The sequence below is a fragment of the Heloderma suspectum genome, chromosome 7, assembly GCF_057233095.1.
Source record: "Heloderma suspectum isolate Gila_16-S chromosome 7, 16-S_ref, whole genome shotgun sequence".
In the NCBI taxonomy this organism is placed as follows: Eukaryota; Metazoa; Chordata; class Lepidosauria; order Squamata; family Helodermatidae; genus Heloderma; species Heloderma suspectum.
This window is the reverse complement of record NC_139464.1, coordinates 36,428,058-36,449,637: the sequence shown is the minus strand read 5'-3', so window position 1 is coordinate 36,449,637 and position 21,580 is coordinate 36,428,058. Positions and strand designations below refer to the sequence as shown.

At 44.9% G+C, this 21,580-nt stretch overlaps 1 protein-coding gene across 1 annotated transcript; it reads left to right on the top strand.

Annotated features, from left to right (window-relative positions):
* The first annotated feature begins 1,787 nt into the window (after positions 1 to 1,787).
* CKAP4 (cytoskeleton associated protein 4) lies at positions 1,788 to 10,555 on the top strand. The gene is made up of 2 exons (XM_084809666.1): positions 1,788 to 2,396; positions 7,861 to 10,555. Exons 1-2 carry the CDS (start codon positions 2,016 to 2,018, stop codon positions 9,184 to 9,186), a joined length of 1,707 nt encoding a protein of 568 aa, XP_084665792.1. The 5' UTR covers positions 1,788 to 2,015; the 3' UTR covers positions 9,187 to 10,555.
* Positions 10,556 to 21,580: the final 11,025 nt, after the last annotated feature.

Below are 21,580 nucleotides of genomic sequence, written 5' to 3'. Positions count from 1 at the left end.
CAGGCCAGAGGTTCCCCATCCCTGTCCTGCCCCTCTGGAGGAACCCTCTTTAGAGGATGACCTAGAGCCTGCAAGCCAAACACTGCAAAAGACCAGCCTGTGTTGAGGGACCTTGAGGGAGATGGTAGTGGAACCTTCCCTTCAAGATGCAGATAGCCCCCACTTTGAATCAGGCCACCTAACCCTAGGGAACCAAGAGGCTACCTAATACTAGGGAGCACAGGCACCTAAATATGTAGAGTTGACCAGCTACCAGACAGAGAAATGCTTGCCTGAGGAATAAGGACACCTCATTAGTAAAGGGATACTTGTGAGACCCTCCTTGTGAGTAGACCATTCCTCTGCTTAACTGATGGCTTGCAGCTCTGCCTGGTGGGGTTCTGAAGGTTCAGCCTTAGAGGTTTTCAGTTCTAGGCATAGAATGCTGGAATATCTATGCACTAGCTGCCAGACTCCTGCTTTGTATTTCCCGATGGCCTTTTTCTGAACCTCCCCGTATGGACCTTGGCCTGCCTTCTTACCTTGCCCTTGGTATGTATCGTGGATATGATGTGATTTTGCTTAAATTCGGCCTTTATTTTATGGTCTTCAATGGCCCTGTGTTTTTACAATGAAGACTCCTGCTACGATGTATAGCAGGCGTGCACATCCTGCAGCCCCACAAGGCCTTAATTGTGCCTCCCGCATGGTTGCTTCAATTACTGTTTTTAAATCTCAGTTAAAAACTTCTCTCTTTTCCAAAGCTTTTGGAACCTTAGTTTAGATTTTATTCATTGTTTGGTAATGTTGATTATTTTTGTAGTATTCCCCGTGTCCGTTTGGTGCATTCCCTTCCCTTTGGTTTGATTTTATTAAAATGTAAGTCTTTGTGGCAGGGATTTGTTTTGTTTTATTCTGAACAGTGCCATGTGCTATATAAAAATAATGAGTGTCCTAACCCCCACCCCTGCACTGCCACAACCACCACCCTCAAATTTCCTCCCCCAGGGATGCACCTCTGTTTTATAGCGTGGAAGTGATCTAGCATTAGAAACAAACCATGCAAAACAAGGAACTTTTATAGATTGCAGTCCCATGCATACTTATATAGGTGCAAACCCCATGGCATGCATAAACGTGCATAATTGCTGCAAATGTTCTGCATGCTTCTTTGGGAGGTAAATCTCACAGAGTAAAGTGAGACTTACTTCTGAGTAGCCATGCATTGGGCCGGCTGGGAGTAGGTCAGTCCTGTCCAACTCAGTAGGGGTTTTCAATTAAGCAGGCACTGGGGCAGTATGTAAAAGCCCCTCTCGTGAGAGACTACTCCAGGAAAGTGAGTCAGGCTGTACATCCCATACGCACTTATCTGGGGGTTAGCGCCATTGAACTCGACGGGGCCTCCCAACAGATGTGCATCGGAGAGCAGTGTCAGGCTGCCCAGCCTATGCACGCTTACCTGGGAAGAAGGCCCATAAAACCCAGGCTTTCAACTGCAGCAAAGCCTCCCCTCCGATTTGAGGCCCAGTGTGGGGTTTCCTCCCTGGCAAAACACGTTTCGAAGTGGCGGGGCGTAAAGGCGGGAGCCACGCATTTCATGCTGGCGGGAGGAACGCAGCGCCGCGACATTCCCCGGCGCTGGGGAGATCTGCGGGACGGCAGCTCTCCAGGACAGCCGACGCCGCCTCCCTCCGCGCCCGTCGACCCCCCCGGAGCGGGCGCCCTTCCTCTCGGTGTGCGTGGCAGCCTCGCCCTCCCCACCCCCGCGGGAAGGAACTCGGGAGGCGGAGCTGGGCGTCGGGCAGGGCAGAGCGGGGAGGAGGAAGCCCGGCCTGCGCCCTCTCCCGTCTCTCTGCGCCGACGGCTGAATGGCGAAGCGGAGCCTCCGAGCTCGCGTCGTCTCGCCGCCGCCTCGTGCACCTCGGGGGCTCCAGCGGCTCACGTCGCGCGCGGCAGCGTGAGCGTCCCGCCATCCGCGCGCAGCGGCTGCTTCTGGCGCGCCCCGGTGCGCAGCAGCCCGAGCACGCCAGCCCGTCATGTCTTCTTCGGCCAAACAAAGGAGCAGCAAGGGCGGCAGCGGGAGCTCCGCCGCCCCGTCCGAGAAGGGAGCCCACTCTAGCCACCCCGATGACGTGGCGAAGAAGCAGCAGCAGCAGCAGCAGCAGAATCCGGCCCACGGGAAGGGGAGCAAAGGAGGCTCGCCGGCTGCCGGGGGCGGCGGCAGATCCTCCTCCTCCTGCAGCCTCGGCAAGCTCTTGAACTTTCTCCTGATCCTCGTTCTCTTGGCCTCAGGTGCCTTCTCGGGCTACTACGTCCATCACCTCTTGGAAGAAGTGAACCAGATCGGCCTCAGGCAAGAAGGCTTGGCTAACCAGAGAGAGGAGCTGGCCCGCAGCTTGGAAGGGGCTGTGCAAAAGGTGAGGGGCGGGAGGGGGGATAACAAAGCCGCAACCCTGGGGGTGGTATCCAAATTTAGGCCTATATAGAGCAGACCCATTGAAATGAATGGGACTTAAGTTAGTTGTGACTAACCGAAGCCTCATTCATCTCAGTGGGTCTACTCTACGTAGGACTAACTTTGGATACGACCCCTATGAGTGTTTAGATAGAAAGAAGTCCTACAACTCCCAGCATGCTCAAGCCAGCGTGGTTGGCTGGGAGTTTCAGGACCTTTTTTTGTCTAAACATTCATGGGATTGTGTCTTAAGTTAGTTGCAGTTAGTCCCCCATCAAAATCCCGCCCCCCTGCTTCCTCTGCATTCTTAAAATCCTTGTGAAGGATGGAGGGGTGAGTGCTGTGTTGCAGAGGATTTTGCCAAGGCCTCTGGTAAATCTGACCTCACGTAGGTGTAAGCGGGGAGGAGGAGAAAGTGGGCTGAAAACCTGCGAATTTTGGAAGGACGACCTGATTGCTCAAATGCGCCACGTGCACAGGCATGGCGTTGCTACACGTTGAGATGCTGAAGTGTTCCTTTGTATGGAATCGCAGAGGCAGCTTAGACTAAGTAGTGTCAGGTAGGCATTTCTATCCTAAAGCAGCCTTTCACTACCTGGGTGCCCTCCAGGCGGGTTGGACTACAACTCCCAGCATCCCCAGCCAGCCATGCTGCTGGGAGCTGTAGTCCAACACTTCTGGAGGGCACCAGGTTGGGGAAAGCTGTCTTAGGATGCAATCTGATGCATGTGGAGACAGAAAAAGCCCTACTTTTTTTTGGCCGGCTGGAGAATGCTGGGAGTTGCAGGACTTTTTTCTGTCTAAACATGATTGCACCCTAAAGCATTTTTAAAATTTCCTGTTGAGGAGAACAGGGAACACTCCAGCCTGTGCTGTGTTTCTTCCCTTCATTGTCTCGTCCCACTTTGCAGTTTAGTGGGGAAGCCTGTCATCCTAACTCTGAGGATGTGTCCTCGTTCGTCTCCACCGGGCAATACAAAGAGCAGGTCAGGAGGAGGTGAATATTTTGGCTGACATTTGTGGGAGAGGATGTTTGAGCTAGTCACCCTCATCTGTTGTAGTAAATAAAACAATGAAAGCCTGTGTGTGTTTATTTAGAAGTAAGCTCTGTTGGGTCCACCGCCACTACCGGTCCTCTGGAGACCCGCATCAGCAAGAGAAGGTGGCTGGCTCGATGCTTTAGAGAACCATCCAGGCCCAAATGCCTGGCTTTGATGCGTTCCTTCCTCAGAGCCAGGCATCATGAAGACAGAAGAGGTGTTCCAGGACATCTCTCAGGACACCTCTCCTCAGGAGCAGCTTCCCACGCTCCGTTCGGCCAGAGCTAACAGAGGATGGGCAGGACAAGAGGTATTCCAGGATATCACCCGTGGCAAAGGTAGTCTCCTAGGACACCTCTCCAGTCTCCACAACGCCTGGCTCTGAGGAAAGACCCAATCAGAGCCAGGCATTTCGTGGCAGCCAGCAGCGAAAGGAGGGTTTGGGGAGCAGCAGCAGTGCAGGAGAGGGGGTGAGCAGAGGGGGAAATTGAGGGGAGGGGGGAAGCAGGGGAAGTGGGGGGGCATGTGAGGGGCCAGGCATGAGGGGTTGCAGCAGGAGGGGCTGGCAGGCAGCAGCAAGAGCGAAGGGGGGGGGCCTTCGGCAGCAACATGCGCAAGGACATCCAGATGTGTGGTCCAGCTACCTGCGTTCTTTTCCCCTGTAAATATATACATACTTTTAAATATATACATACTTATCTTAATTAAATGTAGATTTGACTGCTTTTCTTTTTAAACCACAGTCAATTTCTTTAAAAGTTGAAAAACTGCTCTGAGAGGGAAGTGGCTTCAAGACATCACACATTCCGGCCAATCAACAGAACACAACTGGTGTCTGGGCTTCTACTCAAGGGACAGTGGGAATTGTAGGAGTTTTGCTGGGGTGGGGGGAAGCAATAGTGAGCCTAGCCAAGTTCTTGGCACTTCACAAAAAGCCAGTTCAGCAACAGCATTTTAAATAATCACCTTGCTCAGCACAGAGGAATACACTGGACATTTTGCACCAAGTTTTAAACATAACTTTGCAGCCATGCAGTCTAGAAAAATCAAGATTCTTGCAACTCATAGGTTGCATAACAAAGCCAAAGAGGCTATCTGTGGGCCACAGTTTGCTGCCACTACCACAATGACTTCTTTAAACCACCTTGCCCAGTGTCATTGATCTGATGCAGCGTTCTAGTCTTTAGTTTCTATGAGATGACTGCCATTTAAGGCAAAATCCTGTGCGTGTTTAGACAGAAAAAAGGTCTACAGCTCCCAGCTGGCTGGGGCATCTGGGAATTATAAGCTTTTTTTCTGTCTAAACATGCATAGGATTGCACCCTCAGTTTGGGTGAGAACTGGTTCAGCAGAGTGTTGGAGAGACTGGGTTATGAATTAGGACATTGCTGGTTCAAATCTCACCTCTGCTATGAATTCACTAGCTAGCCTTAGGGAAATCACTCTCTCAGCCCCCATCAGCAATACGGGGATAATAATACTGACGTACCTCACATCATTGTTGAAAAGATCTCAACAAATCACATGCGTAAAGTGCTTGGAATACTCTAAAGTGCTCTATGAATTCCAAGTGTTGGGTTGTATCCAATGTTACTCTTAAGTCACAGCCATTTCGATGGGTGTATTCTGACATTTGGTGCAACTCATTGTTTTTGTTAGCTAGACTAAGCACAGTTTGTGAGATTATGCACTGAGTTAGCATAGGATAAAATCAAAGATCCTAAGCCAGTCTGTGAGCGTAGTTCAGTAGCTCAACACCTAGCCATATTTAAAATGAGCAAGGAACCCTGCTGGAACCTGGGTTTGATTCATGCTTCAACAGTCCTGTAGAGTTTCAAAACTTATTTTGTGGCAGGCAGCGCAGCTAAAAGTCATCCTGGGATGAGTCAAACCCACAGCTGCTGTTGTTGGAAAGGGGTATATGGAGATGCCCAAGGATTTGTTATGTTTCTGAGACTTGGGTATCATCCAATTTAATATAATGCATTCAGAAGTAAAACTGATGCTTTTCACGTTTGCCTACTACATCATCTCATGAATGATTTTAGCACTGGCTTTAGTACAAGCAGTTTATTCTGTTTCCACATAGTATATTTCCCATGGGGTGTTTTTCTATATAGAAACTTTTGCATTGATGCACGGAACTGAGCGGAATGATATCCTACAAATCTTCTCCCTGTATACTGCTACTGAGAACCACCTCTGTTGCTGTAACAAAGGGGTAGGCCACCTGTGCCCTCCAGATGTTTTGGACTGCAACTCCCATAATTCTGGATCACTGGCCCTACTGGCTGGGGCTGATAGGAGGTGTAGTTCAAAACATCTGGAGCACCAGGTCCCCTACCCCTGCTGTAACACAAGCCATTGCAGTTTCCCCTTTTCCAGCATAACTGTCATGCAAAGGGCTAAACTCCACCAGGGATGTGGTACGATTGTCAACTTTTGATGATCCCTTGCACAAGGTCCTTGGGGTTGTCAGAACAGCTTTAAGCTTAAGTCTTGCCTTAACTTAAGATAATTAAAGGAAATGGTTTAATGTAAGTTTTTTCAGTGGTGAGTAGACTTACCAAGGTGTAAAACTCTGCCTGCGTTGCTGCAGCTCAAGTTACCCTTTGGGCCAGGCTGTAAGGGTGTTTAGTTGTAAATTTAGACAGATTTAACTCTACAATTTAGTTAACTATTACCAAAATTACATTCAGAAACTTGCCCTTGGCACAGAGTTTCCTCTACTGGTTCATGAAACTTGGCTGTGAAAGTGGATAGTTTTTTTGTTTTGTTTTTTTAAAGAAGCCTACCATATCTGTCTCCTGCAAAGTAATGTGCTTGTAGGAGTTCAGACTTCTAAACCTGGTAACAGCCATGTTCCTAAGCTAATGTCTTGTGTTGTGCCAGTGTAAAAAAATTAAGATAGGGAAATCTGCATTCCGTTCCAGTAACACTAAATGGTGCCATTATTATGTCTTATTGTTGCTTGCTAAAGGAAAGACATTGCCCACAATCCATTGTTGTGCACACAGACTCTTGAAAGTAGTATACACGACTGCGGAGAAAATATGCAATTCAACAAATTAATCTAAACTCCTCAGCACAGATTTTGAGTCTAGATTGCAGCCTATTTACTATTCGTGCTCAGGAATAGAGCATAGCACATTCGAGGCACATGCATGCATCAGTTTCTTTGATATTGCAACTGGCATGATTAAAACTGTGGCTGTAGTTGTATAATTACAATTTTGAAGCATTGTCACCAATTGGTTTGTATGTTCCATGTGTTTTTGCAGTGCAGAACATAAACATTGGCACAAAACCTGACCATGAAAATTTTAGCCTTTTTTCATTAAAAATAAATAAATACATTGCAAGCTTCTGGTCCTCATGGTGTTAGACAAAAAGTTTGAAAATGTACAGCTAACATGCTCAATTCGGACAAACCTATAAAGGAGATATGAAGCTGCCTTATACGAAATCAGACCATATCTCTGTCTAGCCAAGTACTGGCAGCATTTCTTCAAGGACTCAGGGAGAGAGGTCTTCCCCAGCCTTGTTACCTGATACCCTTGAACTGGAGATGCTGGGTATTAAGCCCTATGTATGCAAAGCATGTGCTCTACCACTGATCTATAGGCCCCTCCCCAGATTTTTGATCATAGAACTTGGTTCCACCTTAAGCACAGCAGCATACAGGAATAGAAAGGATAAGCACCCAGAACTTCCACAAGCAGAAACCTGGCAGGTGTTGCAGTCCAACCCACTGGACCTCATTTCCTGGTGTATCAACACAGATGTGAGCGCAAACATAATAAGTGCACTTAAGGGCGCAGTCCTATTGATTACAGTCTTGGTGATCGGAAGCCCCTGAACTTGGAGGTATCTGATCATCCAATGCAGGGTGGGAGGAGGGGTGAAGGTGATCTTTGCCTTCAGATTTTGCTAGACGGGCTTTTAAGCCTGTGTAGTGAGGGTGCTTCAGAGGGGGAGGAAAGGAGGATGGCAGAGGCTCAGGATGACTCGTATCCTGACCTCTCCGGTCTCCCTCCCCCCGCCCACTGGAACAGCCCCTTTCTTCCTCCTTGGTCACTTTTCCAGCCTTGGAGGTAAGTCGGTGTGGTTCTTTCCACACTGGCTGCGAGGGGGCAGGAGAGGAGGATCAGATCTCCAACTCCATCTTACAAGGTTGGAGTCCACCTTGGAAGGGGGACTCCAAGCAATCTTATGGTCCCTAGGACACTTGCCCAGGGACTGTAGGATTGCGCTCCCTCCATCGCATTTTTTTGCTATGTCAGTGCTGTTCACCTCGTCCCATTCTGCTGCTCATTTCCCCACCCTGCTTGGGATTCACATCAATGGACATGTCTAGATTTATCTATATGTGTATTTCACTTTCAGGTGCAGTCTCTTCAGTCTGCATTTGGAGGTTTTGAATTGACACTGAAAAATGCTCAGCAAAAGCAAGAAGTCACCGACAAGGCTGTTAGGCAAGGGGAAAGTGAGATCAATCGCATTAGTGAGGTTCTTCAGAAACTACAAAACGAAATCCTGAAAGACCTGTCTGATGGTATCCATGTCGTAAAAGACGCCAGAGAACGAGATTTCACATCACTAGAAAACACTGTGGAAGAAAGGCTAACAGAGTTAACCAGGTCTATAAATGACAATATTGCCGAATTCACTGATGTCCAGAAACGGAGCCAAGATGAAATCAATGAAGTAAAAACAAAGGTGGCTTCACTCAGTGAAACAGAGGCATATAAACATGAACTCCAGGTGTTGAAAGGTGTTGTTAATGAAATGCAAGTGTCCATGAGAGCTAAAGAGAAGACCATAGAGTCATTGCAAAGTACCATAGATTCGATGGAGTCCGATGTGTTGTCTGAAGTCAAAGAACTCATCAACCTCAAGCAGGAGCATGAAAAGTTCAAAGAGGCTGCTGATACAGAGCACCTTTCATTACAAGCTTTACAAGAGACAGTTCTTAAAGCAGAAGAGTCTGTTTTACATCTTCCTGATGAACTTAAGAGACTCAGTGAAGAGTTGGCGCACATCAAGGCTTCTAATAATGTACAAGAAGGCAGTGTGCTCTCCAAAGATATGATAGAAAGTCTGCAAAAGAGCAATGACAGATTTGAATCCAGGCTTGAATCCATAGAAGAGAACCTTCAGACTCTGAGGTCACCGTCTGTGCAGCCAATGGAAGGGATAGAATCTCTTCTGTCCCTGTATGACAGCAAGCTAGCTACATTAGACGAAGATCTGAAGTCTCTCCGTGGTACAGTAGAAGGTGATGTGCGTTCGGTGACTGATACTGTAAGGAGTCTTAGCGAAGCTCAGCTCTCAACGTACAGTGATGTTGAAGAACTAAGGAGAAGTGTGAGTGACCTGCCAAACAACGCCGATGCACTCGATAATATCCAGAAACAAGTTCGTGCTTTGCTGGATCAAGAAAGACCTCCAACAGATGCAGAGCAGTCTAAATATCATCTAGAAGAACTCTCATCTGTGAAAGATTCTGTTGATGAACTTCAATCTTCTTTTGACCAGGTTGAATCTGACTTAAAAATGCTCAGAGCTGCAGTTGACAGTTTAGTTGCTTACTCTGTGAAAATAGAAGCCAATGAGAACGATGTGCAGTCGGTGAAGAGCTCATTAGATGACATAAGGAATGACCTGGACAGGTTGTTTGTGAAAGTAGAAAAGATACATGAAAAAGTTTAAGCATCTGGTGTAATGCATGCTGAACTATTGAACTGCCAAAAAAGAAAAGGAAAAAAAAAAGAAGCTTTCATAGGCCAAAGGGGTTTTGTTGTTGTCTGGGGAAGTGGAATATTGGTGGGGGTGAAACAAAGATCTATTGATGCCACTAGAAAAATCATAAGACATTCCAGTTATTCCCTCATTATTATTTTTTCAGTTGCTTGGACAAATCATTTTTGTTTCTGCTGCTTAATCCATAGTGCATGAGTAAGGGTTTAGGGGGCACAAAGTATGATGACTATTGCCTTGGTCCATTTGACAGACATGGGGTCTTCATTATGTACCAAGCTCCCCCATTGATTTGAAGAAATGACGCTAGACTCACATGCCCATTGCGTTGCACATGTAGATCTACTTCCTCCATTGAAGTAAAGCAGCTGGTGCATGCAAGCGTTCTAGGTACGTATCAAAGTGTGCATAGGGCTCCATGTGTGCAAGTGCAGGTGTAATATAGACAGTGTTTACAAGCAAGTTCTTGTATGGAGAAGTATAGTGTAATCAAATTCAGGATTTTGTTTCCGTGATGAGGCTACTCTGCAAGCTCTCATAATGAACATTGCCATTCCATAAAAAGTATCCAAAGAGCATGCTCTTTATTCTGATGCTTCTGAATCGGCCATGGAGAATAAAAATTGGCAATAATGGCTAGAACTTTGCCATGGGTCTACTTTTAATGGGATTGTTACTATGTTGTAGGCTGAATTTGTTTTCAGCTTGGGTGTCCGAATTCCTTATTGCAGAGATCTGTAGTAACCAAGTCAGAGAGATAAAACCTGCTAAAAATAATGCTGTTTTGATAAACAAACTTCCGATGTTGCAAATTATTGAAAAAATAAAAAGTATTAATATTCATTTTTTAAAGAACTGCTGAATTATGCAACTGCCTGGATTATTGTTTACTTCCTTCAGGAAATATTTGCATTTTGGTCTTTCACTTTTTTTTTTTACTTATGTTTTAAAGTTATCTAATAATAGAAGCAGACCTTTGAGGAATGCTTTTACAAACTACCCATACTGACTTACCCAAATTGTTACAGTTTTGGTAAAAAATTAAAATAGCAGTAAAGGTAAGACACTCCTCAGGTGGAAGGCAGAAAAGATGTCCGACTGCCTCTGATGTTACCAGTGATGTGTATATTCAGAAACTGCTGCCAAGAAACCTTAAGCCTTAAAACCCAAGAAGGATGCACTGCATTAAGATCAGTTATTACTTTCCCAAGCTGCTCTTCATGGACTTTCCTTTCATGAGTCTTGAACGACTGTATAGTTGACTGTAAAATTAACATTCTTCCAGTACCTGTAACTCCTAATAAACCCTTTGAACTCTTTATTGTTATATATTTTTGCAACTAATTATGGATGAAGTCCACCATAGTTCTGCAACTTGGGAGAAGATGGGGACAGAAATGAGCTAAGGACCAAACAGGGACATGATGTTAAGCACATTAGCTCCAGAAGGAAAGCTGCCAGTAGTAGTAGTAGTATTTACATTTCTATACCGCCCAATAGCCAAAGCTCTCTAGGCGTGTTGTTGTTGTTTATTCGGTCAGTCGCTTCCGACTCTTCGTGACTTCATGGACCAGCCAATGCTAGAGCTTCCTGTTGGCCATCGCCACCCCCAGCTCCCCCAAGGTCGAGTCCGTCACCTCCAGAATATCATCCATCCACCTTGCCCTTGGTTGGCCCCTCTTCCTTTTGCCTTCCACTTTCCTTAGCATCAGCATCTTCTCCAGGGTATCCTGTCTTCTCATGATGTGGCCAAAGTACTTCAGTTTTGCCTTTAATATCATTCCCTCAAGTGAGCAGTCTGGCTTTATTTCCTGGAGTATGGACTGGTTTGATCTTTTTGCAGTCCAAGGCACTCTCAGAATTTTCCTCCAACACCACAGTTCAAAAGCATCTACCTTCCTTCGCTCAGCCTTCCTTATGGTCCAGCTCTCGCAGCCATAGGTTACTACGGGGAATACCAGTGCTTTCACTATGCGGACCTTTGTTGTCAGTGTGATGTCTCTGCTCTTAACTATTTTATCAAGATTTGTCATTGCTGTCCTCCCAAGAAGTAAACGTCTTCTGATTTCCTGGATGCAGTCAGTGTCTGCAGTAATCTTTGCGCCTAGAAAGACTAAGTCTGTCACTGCCTCCATGTTTTCTCCCTCTATTTGCCAGTTATCAATCAAGCTGGTTGCCATAATCTTGGTTTTTTTGAGGTTTAACTGCAACCCAGCTTTTGCACTTTCTTCTTTCACCTTCATCATGAGGTTCCTCAGCTCCTCCTCGCTTTCAGCCATCCAAGTGGTATCATCTGCATATCTGAGATTGTTAATGTTTCTTCCAGCAATTTTAACTCCAGCCTTGGATTCATCAAGCCCAGCACGTCGCATGATGTATTTTGCGTACAGGTTGAATAGGTAGGGTGAGAGTATACAACCCTGCCGTACTCCTTTCCCAATCTTAAACCAGTCCGTTGTTCCAGGGTCTGTTCTTACCGTTGCTACTTGGTCGTTATACAGATTCCTCAGGAGGCAGACAAGATGACTTGGTATCCCCATACCACCAAGAACTTGCCACAATTTGTTACGATCCACACAGTCAAAGGCTTTAGAATAGTCAATAAAACAGAAATAGATGTTTTTCTGAAACTCCCTGGCTTTCTCCATTATCCATCGGATATTGGCAATTTGGTCTCTAGTTCCTCTGCCTTTTCTAGGCGCTTTACAAAGATTAAAAACATTAAAAATATAGTATACAGAGTTTAAAAACCATTTACATAAAAGCACACGAACAGACAATATATTGGCAGGACCTTGCAGGGTCATGTCCGGGGTTCACTTCCTGTACCATCCTGGCAAACTGGTTCATGCCACTTCTGCATGTGTTCACCCATAAGTCATTCTGGCCCATTTCTGCATTGCTCTGAATATTTTTTAAGCAGCATGAAAATTTGCATTTAAATAATGCATCTCTAGACATATTTTCTCTCAAAACAGGCATTAAAAATATTTTGATGTTGTTTTAACTGAGATATCTGCCTTTGAACTTTCAGGAAGCTGGTAGGTGGTGCAAAAGCTGGTGGCTAGCCAAGGTGGGAGGGTGCTGTTGCACTCGTGTCCTGCTTGTGGGTTCCCGGTCGACAGCTGGTTGGCCACTGTGTGAACAGAATGCTGGACTAGATGGACCCTTGGTCTGATCCAGCACAGCTCTTATGTTCTTAAGTTCTGATTTGTATATTAATCCAGGAGGTGTAGATCAGATCAGTTCTACTGGAATTTGCAAATACCAGATTCCTCAGTTGGAGCTGCCTTCTTGCAATGAGTTCGCTGCTGCTTACAGTGTCTTGCCAGAAAAACTAGGCCTGACCAGGGCACTACATGGTATTTGGGTCTTGTCGGATGGTCCATTCTGCTGCCTTCTCCTGTGCTTTGTTCTCTGTTCTTTCCTGCTGGTCTGTCTTACTGTGTTTTTATTGACCATGCAAATCCAGCTCTGTTCTGTCACTATTTAGCCCTGAGGGTGAAGACAAAACGTTCATAGTTTACTTCATGAGAGAATTCCAGAGCTGAAATGGAATGTTGCCTAAATCCAACGTCTTGGAGTTCCCAAACATCTTTTGGGCTGCCATTCAAGGCTTATCTGCAAACGTGTGCAAGAACATGTCTCAAAGTGGAACTTGGAATTTAAATATCACAATTTGAACTCCAGCAATTGTGTATCTCTCTGGAAAGTGAATACCTGCAATTTCCCTCTCATATTGATTTCTGCCCTATACCTTAATTTGCTGTATGCAGGGGTGTTGCTAGACCTGAGCCCATGGGACCCCAACTCCCAAACTATTTCCCACAGCCCCAGATATGTTCCCCAGATCTATGGTACCAATGGAAAGTTTTCTTCTCAGCTTAATTGCCACAAAGAGGGCAAACTTAAAGGGGGATTGCAGCTGAGGAGGAAAGGGGTTACTCATCTACCCCACCCCACCCTGGTATGGTAATTAATCTTAGAAAATATCTTTCCATTGGTGCTAATGGAAGATTTTTTTCTTAAGATTAACATCTGTGCAGGATGGAGTGTGCATGGGTCTGTGGTTTTCCAGAGATACCGCAATGGGAGAAGGAAGGTTCTGTGCACTGTGGCCCTGAAAATCCCCCCTCTGCATGGCAATTAAGGTAAAAAAGAATTCCATTTATACCACTTGAAAGATTGTGCCCCAAATCTTTTAAGTGACTACCAATGCCCCAGGTGCACCCAGCCCCGCATCTGTGTAAAGAAAATCACAGTTACATTTTCCTTTTTTTCAAAACTGTCTTGGATAAATTGAAAAAGCAAGTGCTTTGTTGAGGCTGCAATCCTATGCACATTTACGTAGGAATAATATTTTGGCCACCTAATGCGAAGAGAAAACTCCCTGGAAAAGACCCTGATGCTGGGAAAGACTGAAGGCAAAAGGAGAAGGGGACGGCAGAGGATGAGATGGCTAGATAGCATCACCGATGCAATGAATATGAACTTGAGCATGCTCCGGGAGAGTGCACAGGACAGGAAGGCCTGGTGTGCTATGGTCCATGGGGTCACGAAGAGTCGGACACGACTGAACGACTGAACAACAACAATCTCCACTGAACACACTGGATTTCTGAGCAAACCCACATAAGAACATAAGAAGACCCATGCTGGATCAGACCAAGGGCCCACCTAGTCTGGTATTCTGTTCACACGGTGGCCAACCAGCTGCCCACAGGAAACCCACAAGCAGGACATAAGTGCAACAGCACCATCCCACCTGTATTCCCCAGGAACTGGTGTACATAGGCAGACTGCCTCTGGTACTAAAGGTTTTGTCCAGTATCGGAGGCATAGGAGCCATCTGTAAATTCACTTTGAAAGAAGATTTTATATGCAATTAGTTAATACGGCAATCCTATACCCATTTACCTGACAGTAAGCCACATTGAACTCAATACGACTTATTTCTCAGTAGATATGGACAGGATTGTGTTAGAAAGACCTGCAACCATTAATGGGGTGGTAGGTGCCTTAACCTTTGGTCTGGCATGTATACAAACTGGTTCTAATCTCTGATCTGATAGCTATTTACAGACAGACTTTCTTAGCCTGCTGCCCTCCAGATATTTAGTCTGTGATAATTGAACAGTTGAGTTCTGCCATCTAGTGGTTCTATGTTGTAACAACTTTTTAAAGTTGCATTCATTTTTTGCGAAGTACTACATGGTGACTACACAGTGTAGAATATTCTAATCATACCAAAGGTTTGTATGTAGTTTATATTGTCCCTACAGCACAGTTTTGCATTTGCGTCTAGGTAGCTGCAAAGCTGCCCTATCAACCCTTGCAAATGTTCTAAAAGTGAAAATCTTTTTTTAAAACTTCATTTATGTACGACCTTTTCACCAGCCCATTTTCCTTGCACTAGAATCATATTGGGAAAGTTGGCAGCTATAATAAAGTACAGCTAACTTATTTTGCATTGTTCTTATTCTATGATTATTAATGCTGTGTGTGTGTGTGTGTGTGTGTGTGTAGGGAAACCTTCATTACCATGAAATGGATTAAGAAGCATGATTTAAAACCATAGTGCAGCCTTCCCCAACCTGGTGCTCTCCAAATGTGTTGGACTACAACTCCCAGCACCCCCCAGCAAGCCATATTGTGTGTGTGGCTTCTCTATTGAGGTGCAAGACGATGTTAGGATAAAGTTGCCACCTTTTTTCTGCTTCTGCTCCTCTGCCTTACATAGTAACCTGACACATACAAATTAAGCACCTGAAACTTTTCTCCCCATTTATCTCTATTTTATTTATTTATTTATTTATTTATTTCATTTCATTTCTATACCGCCCAATAGCCGAAGCTCTCTGGGCGGTTCACAAAAATTAAATCCAAGCAACACACAATAAAACAATTTAAAATATACGGAACATTAAAACCACAATATAACAATACAACCACAATAAAACCTAGCAGCAGTGCAGGAGTTTAAAATACAGATTTAAAACAGCAAAGATAAAAATTTAGAAAGCTAAAATGCTAAAATGCCTGGGAAAATAAAAAGGTCTTCACCTGGCGCCGAAAGGAATACAATATAGGCGCCAGGCGAACCTCACTAGGGAGCTCATTTCAGAGCCAGGAATGCCAGGATCCTGGCTCTATGCCAGGAAAAATGTTACCTGCTAAATATCTGAGTGTCTTGCAGCTACTGAAGCCATGGAAGCAGAGCCAGGACCCCCTGCCCCGTGCCTTGGTCAGTCCAAGTTTAGGGAGGCCCAACGTCTTCACTGACTTCTAGTTCTATCCACCAGATGTCTTCCTTCCTTACCAACTAATTAATTAATTAATTACATTTCTAAACTGACCAATAGCTGAGGCTCTCTGGGGAGTTCACAACAATTAAAACCATAAAATATTACATGACAAAAAACAATATAAAACTTTTAAAAGTCATAACTTGAAAGAAATCAAATTTTGGACAGGTTTTTACTTCCTGTAAAGTAAATACTTCTAGAATTTGACTTGAGTTAGGAGATATGACTGTTTTGATACAATAAAATGCTGAGTTCCATATATAAAAATATTACACCATCAGAGTGAAATAAAGTACTTTTATTATAAAGATTTGTTCACACACACCATTCATACTTAATACAGAAATAAAAAAAGAGACTTTTAACAAATCTGCCAGCAAACCTCCTTTAATACCCACAAGTCCTGTGCCAACCCCCTATCTAATACCATTCTTGGCATCCACCCTGCTACAAGCTTAGGGATTGGTTATCATAAGGCTGTCTAGGTTCATTTAAGCCCCTTACTCTAAGCACCTCCCTTCTGAAAACATCATTACTGATGTTTTGACTAATTCCAGAAAATTTGAAAAGTCTCCACTTCCCCTTAATCATCTCATCTTTGTATCTTGTGGCTGGCAATGTATCTTTAAGAACAAAGGTACATTAATCACAAGCTTTTCCCATAAACCTCTCTCTTTTAAAAAGTCAAAAGATGACTCTGCTAGCCAAATAAGAATTTCCCAAGATTAACTCGGGCTCAAAATATGCCCATAGAACCAATCTTTTATCAGGACTACTAATCTTTGGTTCTCTTGGCTTATCTTGGAACCACAATATCTAGCAGACCGCCTTCCTTTTTAAGATCATCAGAGGGGGCCTTGCTGGTCATTCTGAAATTAACAGAATGTCGCCATACAATACCTTGGCGGTGGGCCTTCTCAGTAGTGGCATTCGCGCTTTGGAAAACCCTCCCTCATGCAATTCAGGAGGCAGAAAATGTGCCAACTCCAAACGCCTTCTGAAAATGCACTTGTTCACCCAGGCCTTCCCTGAGTTGTAATTAATGGTGCAATCCTATCGAGGTTCCTGTGAGCCTGTGAACTAGAAGGCAGACGGGCATCCTGTGCAGAGCAGGAGGAGCGCGGAGGCAATCTTTGCCTCCGTGCTCCCCCTGCTCTGCATTTTAGGTGATTTCGCCCATCTAGATGGGGCTCTCGGGAGCCAGAGGGAAAGAGGCTAGGGTGGCTGGAGGATTCTTCTTAAGCTGGCCGCCCCAGTCTCCTCCCCTCCCCGCCCACAGAACCGCCCCCTCTGAGCTCACATTTGCAAGCTTACAGAGGCAGCCAGCACAGTTCTTTCTGCACCAGCTGCAAGGGGGCAGGGGTGGGGAGCTTGGACTCCTGGGTCCGAGGGCCAAGCATTGTTTCTGCTATCTGTACTGCTGTTATAAATAAGCAAAAACCTTATGATAGGTTTATATGGCCATTTGCCTTAAAATAAGCTCAGTTACAATGCTTTATAAGCTTCCTACGCCATGTCAGGATGTATTGTCCAAATCCTCCATCCCTCCTTTCCATTCCATTTATTGCACTCTGGGGAAGTGTATGCCTCCTCGCTTTTATAGATTCACTCACCTTGTTGAAAGCTGGATTCTTTCTGGCAGGGCTAATGTGCCTCAAACAGCTGCATAACAGACAGAAATTCAGTAGGTAAAGCCTCAAAACTTGGAGGCTCATGGCTATCCAATATAGGGAGGGAGGCGTGGCAGAGGCGATCTTTGTCTCTTATGTTCTTCCTGCTCTATATTTTTGCTAGACATGCTTTCCTCCCTATGTAGCTGAGGCATTGGAGAGGGGGAGGGAAGGAGGCTGGAGAGGCTGGCAGAATCCTCGTATGGCAGCCTCCCCAGTCCCCTCTTCTCCCCACCAGCAGGTATGTCCCCATTACCTTCCCTCCAAAGTTGCTTTTCTGACCTCAGAGGACAGCCGGCGTGGTTCTCTCCACACCGGCTGGGAGGGGGAGAGAGTGGAGAACTCAGACTCCTGGGTCTGAGGTCGGAGAGGTGACCCTGACGTCAGATCCAGGAATCTGAACTATCCTATTCCCCCCACCCCAACGCTGTCTATGCGCCACAGGATTGTTTTCCAGAATGTAGAACAGCACTTGCTCAGTGTATTTTTCTTAAAAAAAAAAAAAAAAAAATCAGGGTTGGCAAACAGGTTTGTTCCTACTGTTCTAACATATCAGGAATGTAGAAGCAGCTGTAAAGCATGGAACAGCAGTTGGAGGCAAAGATAAATGTTAGTTATGTGCTTCACAATTGAAGCAATACAGAAGGCCGTCTAAAGCCACCCCCACCCCCCGGACTATTAAGTCCAGGGTCTAAAGTCAGCTAGCTGCACCACTGTGTGTAGCTTCCTAATTCACATTTCCCAAACCAACACGCACACTGAAATGTCATTATCCTTCAGTATTTGCAGTTTTCCAAATGTTGCAATGCAGCTCTCCAATTTAAAATTTAACAAAAATGCATATTTTGGGGAAAACTGTATACAAAAATGTGTATAGTGGTAGTGGAAAATAACATACAAGAATGCATTATAGTAGGGGAAATTGCTTGCAAAAATGCACATATTGGCAAAACTGTGTACAAAATGTGTATATTAGGAGGCATTTATTTATTATTTTATTAACATTTATGTCTGCACAAAAAGCCATCAGGGTGGTGCACAACAATTTAAAACAATAAGACGTTAAGACAATAAAAACAAGAACATTAAAAATAGTAAAATGATCACAACTAGCCATTTTGAAAGGCTAAATTGAAAAGATGTGTCTTCACACCCTTTCTAAAAGCCAAGAGAGTAGGGGCCAGTCATAAGTCTAGAGGGAGTGTATTCCACAGTCTGAAAGCGACACAGGAGAAAGCCCTTTCATGCATACCTGACAACCGGGCCTCTGCGGGTAATGGTGCCCTCAAAAGGGCCTCTCCTGAAAATCTTAATACTCAGGCAGGGTCATCATCAGACAGGCAGTTCCTTAGATAGGCAGGTCCTCAGCCATTTAGAGCATCAAAAGTTAAAACCAACTCCTTGAATTGCTCCCAGAAAGCCATTGGCAACCAGTGCAGGTCTTTCAAGAGGGGTGCAATATGGTCCCGATATCGTGCATCAGTTAGCAGCCCAGGTACCACATTTTGCACCAGTGGAAGCTTCCAGATGCTCTTCAGGGGTAGCCCTGTGCAGAGCTCATTTCAGTAGTCTAGACATGATGTAACAAAGACATGGGTAAATCTTGCCAAGTCAGGCCGATTCAGGAAGGGGCACAGCTGGCATACCAAGTGAAATTGTGCAAATGCACTCCTTGCTACCACCACCGTTTGAAGATCCAGAGACAGCATAAGATCAAGGAACACTCCCAAGCTATCGACCTGATCTTTCAGGGGGAGCACAACCCTTTCTAGAACAGGTTGAATCCCAATCCCTGAGTCAGGCTTTCTACACAAAAATGCACACAAAAACATAACAATTTTGACACAGACTTTTAAAAATTTTAAATGGCAAACTGAAGATGAAACAAACTTAAGGCTGGAAACATGAGAAACTGAGATAAACCTAAAATGACAGCTTTGTCCATTCCTACCTCAGTCTGCCGCGGTGGCTTAGTGGTTAAGACGCTGAACTGCAGACCGGAAAGTCGGCAGGACAGCAGTTCGAGACCCGAGTGCTGCGTGATGGAGTGAGCTCCCGTCTTCAGTTCCAGCTTCTGCCAACCTAACAGTTCGAAAGCAAGAAATTGCAAGTAGATAAATAGGTACCGCCTCGGCGGGAAAGGTAACAGTGTTCCGTGCACCTGGGTGTTCAGTCATGCCGGCCACATGACCACGGAAGCGTCTTCGGACAGCGCTGACTCTTCGGCTTAGAAACGGGGATGAGCACCGCACCCTAGAGTCGGACACGACTGGTTGGGGACACCTTTACCTCAGTCTGTAGGCCCAGGGCTGGCCCTGCAATGCAGCTGTTACAGGCCCAAGAAAAAGGTGGGTAACCCTAATGGGAAATTAACGTCCCACCCTGCTTTTTGCTCAGATGTGGTTACCTCTTTTGGTAGAGATCGTCAAGGAGACCATTGACCTACTGTGACCCTACTTCATTCCTCTACTTCCAATTCTTCTCATGCTCATACTTACGTAGCCAAAATTGCACCGTCCACGCACAAGAGAAAAGCGTCAGCAGACTCGGGGCAACACCGAGGTTTGCAGAAACCCAAAAACTCTTTAGAAAAGAAACTTTAAGAGAGGAGGGTGGGGATGGGAGGACGTAAACAGTGCCATGATAACTCAATGGTACAGAAGGTGACACAGAGGAAAACACTGACAACTGGATGAGAGGGGGAATGGAATTGAGTGGTGGGGATTAAGGACGCATAGATATAAAAAAAAGGATTGAAAAAGCAATCACATTGTCTGGATAGGTCACTTCCTGGTTCACATGGAGAAGCTATTTCAAAATGTCTCCTGGGACAGAAGTGAGAGCTGTCCGTAAAGGGGAAATCAAATATTGTACTAGAGCTGGGACTGGACATCCCCCCAAACCCCATCATCCCCCCCAAACAGCCCAGTGAGTACTGAACATGCCTGCTGGGCATGGAAAGCTAGCTGACTGATTGATGGGGAGGAGGAATGCAGTGGAGTGGCTGGAACCCTGAAAAGAAGCGTTCCATACGGCAACATTTTGTTGCAGAGACCCACTTGGCCTTTTTCTACTAACCCAACCGCCCCATGTGACCAAAGAAAGAGGAAGTTACATTTAGCAATTCTCAAGAATGATACTTTGCTGTATAATGTTTAAGTGGGCAACACTGACGAGTGCACTTAGCAAAGACTACTCTTCCTCGGTGGCTCTACTGCAGAGGAGATGAAAGAAGAAAGATTTCCATTTTAGCAGACCTAACTGTTGAAAAAACTATTCTGATGGAAGTGTTAGTCATTTCCACCCGCTCTGCCATTCCACCATAATGACAAAGGGTGGGTTATTCTAACTAGGTCAGCATTAGAAGGATTTTTTCCTCTTGAGCTAGACATAAATATACAAAATTCCAGTGGAGAGCTCTTTCTTACCCATACTGCTTTGGTCTGTGGTGGAATGAAACCCTAAAAGTTATGAGACAGGACAAAAAACATAATAAGCACACTGCGATTAACAATTTCCGTGGAATTCATTTGTGAATTCAGAGTGAACTTTCTGTGCCATTTTGCTGTAAACATTCCATCCCTGCTCTACATCCCTTCATTATTTTGTTAAAGGAATCATGTATACATTATGTGGTTTTAAAGAATGTATATGTATTATTGGTAAGGTTGCCAGGATTTTTGTCCCACTCCCTTCCCCACTGACAGAGGCTGTGTGTCTTTCACAGGAGAAAGCCAGGCTGAAATTCAACTGGCACAGCCTTTCTTGACATAAAAGTGCAATGATGGGAGCAGGCTGCACTCATTGAATTTCTGCCTACGACAAAGCTGTTAACAGAGCTGCTGTCAGGATACTGTTAATAGTAGTGGCATGGTAATAGCCATAAATAAATATAAAGAGGGCAACCACTTTATTGTGATGTGCTCTAGAGATTTGTGCATGGGTTTATCCCACGTAAGAGAGAAAATATATAGCATTCCCTGATACTGTACACGTGTTATGGTGCTGCAACAATTAGCGTAGGTGTTCCAATTAATCACAGATGGAGATACCTTAAAACAGCAAATTCTGATTTCTCAATGCCAAGATGAGCAAATTCTGTATTTTCAGAGGCCACTAAATTATTCTGATAGTGGCCCATAAACTGGGAGCGTATTTCATCGTGCAACTGGACTTTTGAATGGCCAGGCAATGTCATACAAAACCAAAAGACAGCTGTAATGCTACAATGTAGAATATATGTATCTAAAAATAAATAAATCTGAAATCAAATTTCTTTTGCCTTTGAGTGAAACTGGACAAAAGTACGCATCTAGATTCAAATTTGGTAGGATGGACAGGGGCCACATTAAAATACTTTACTGGCCACAG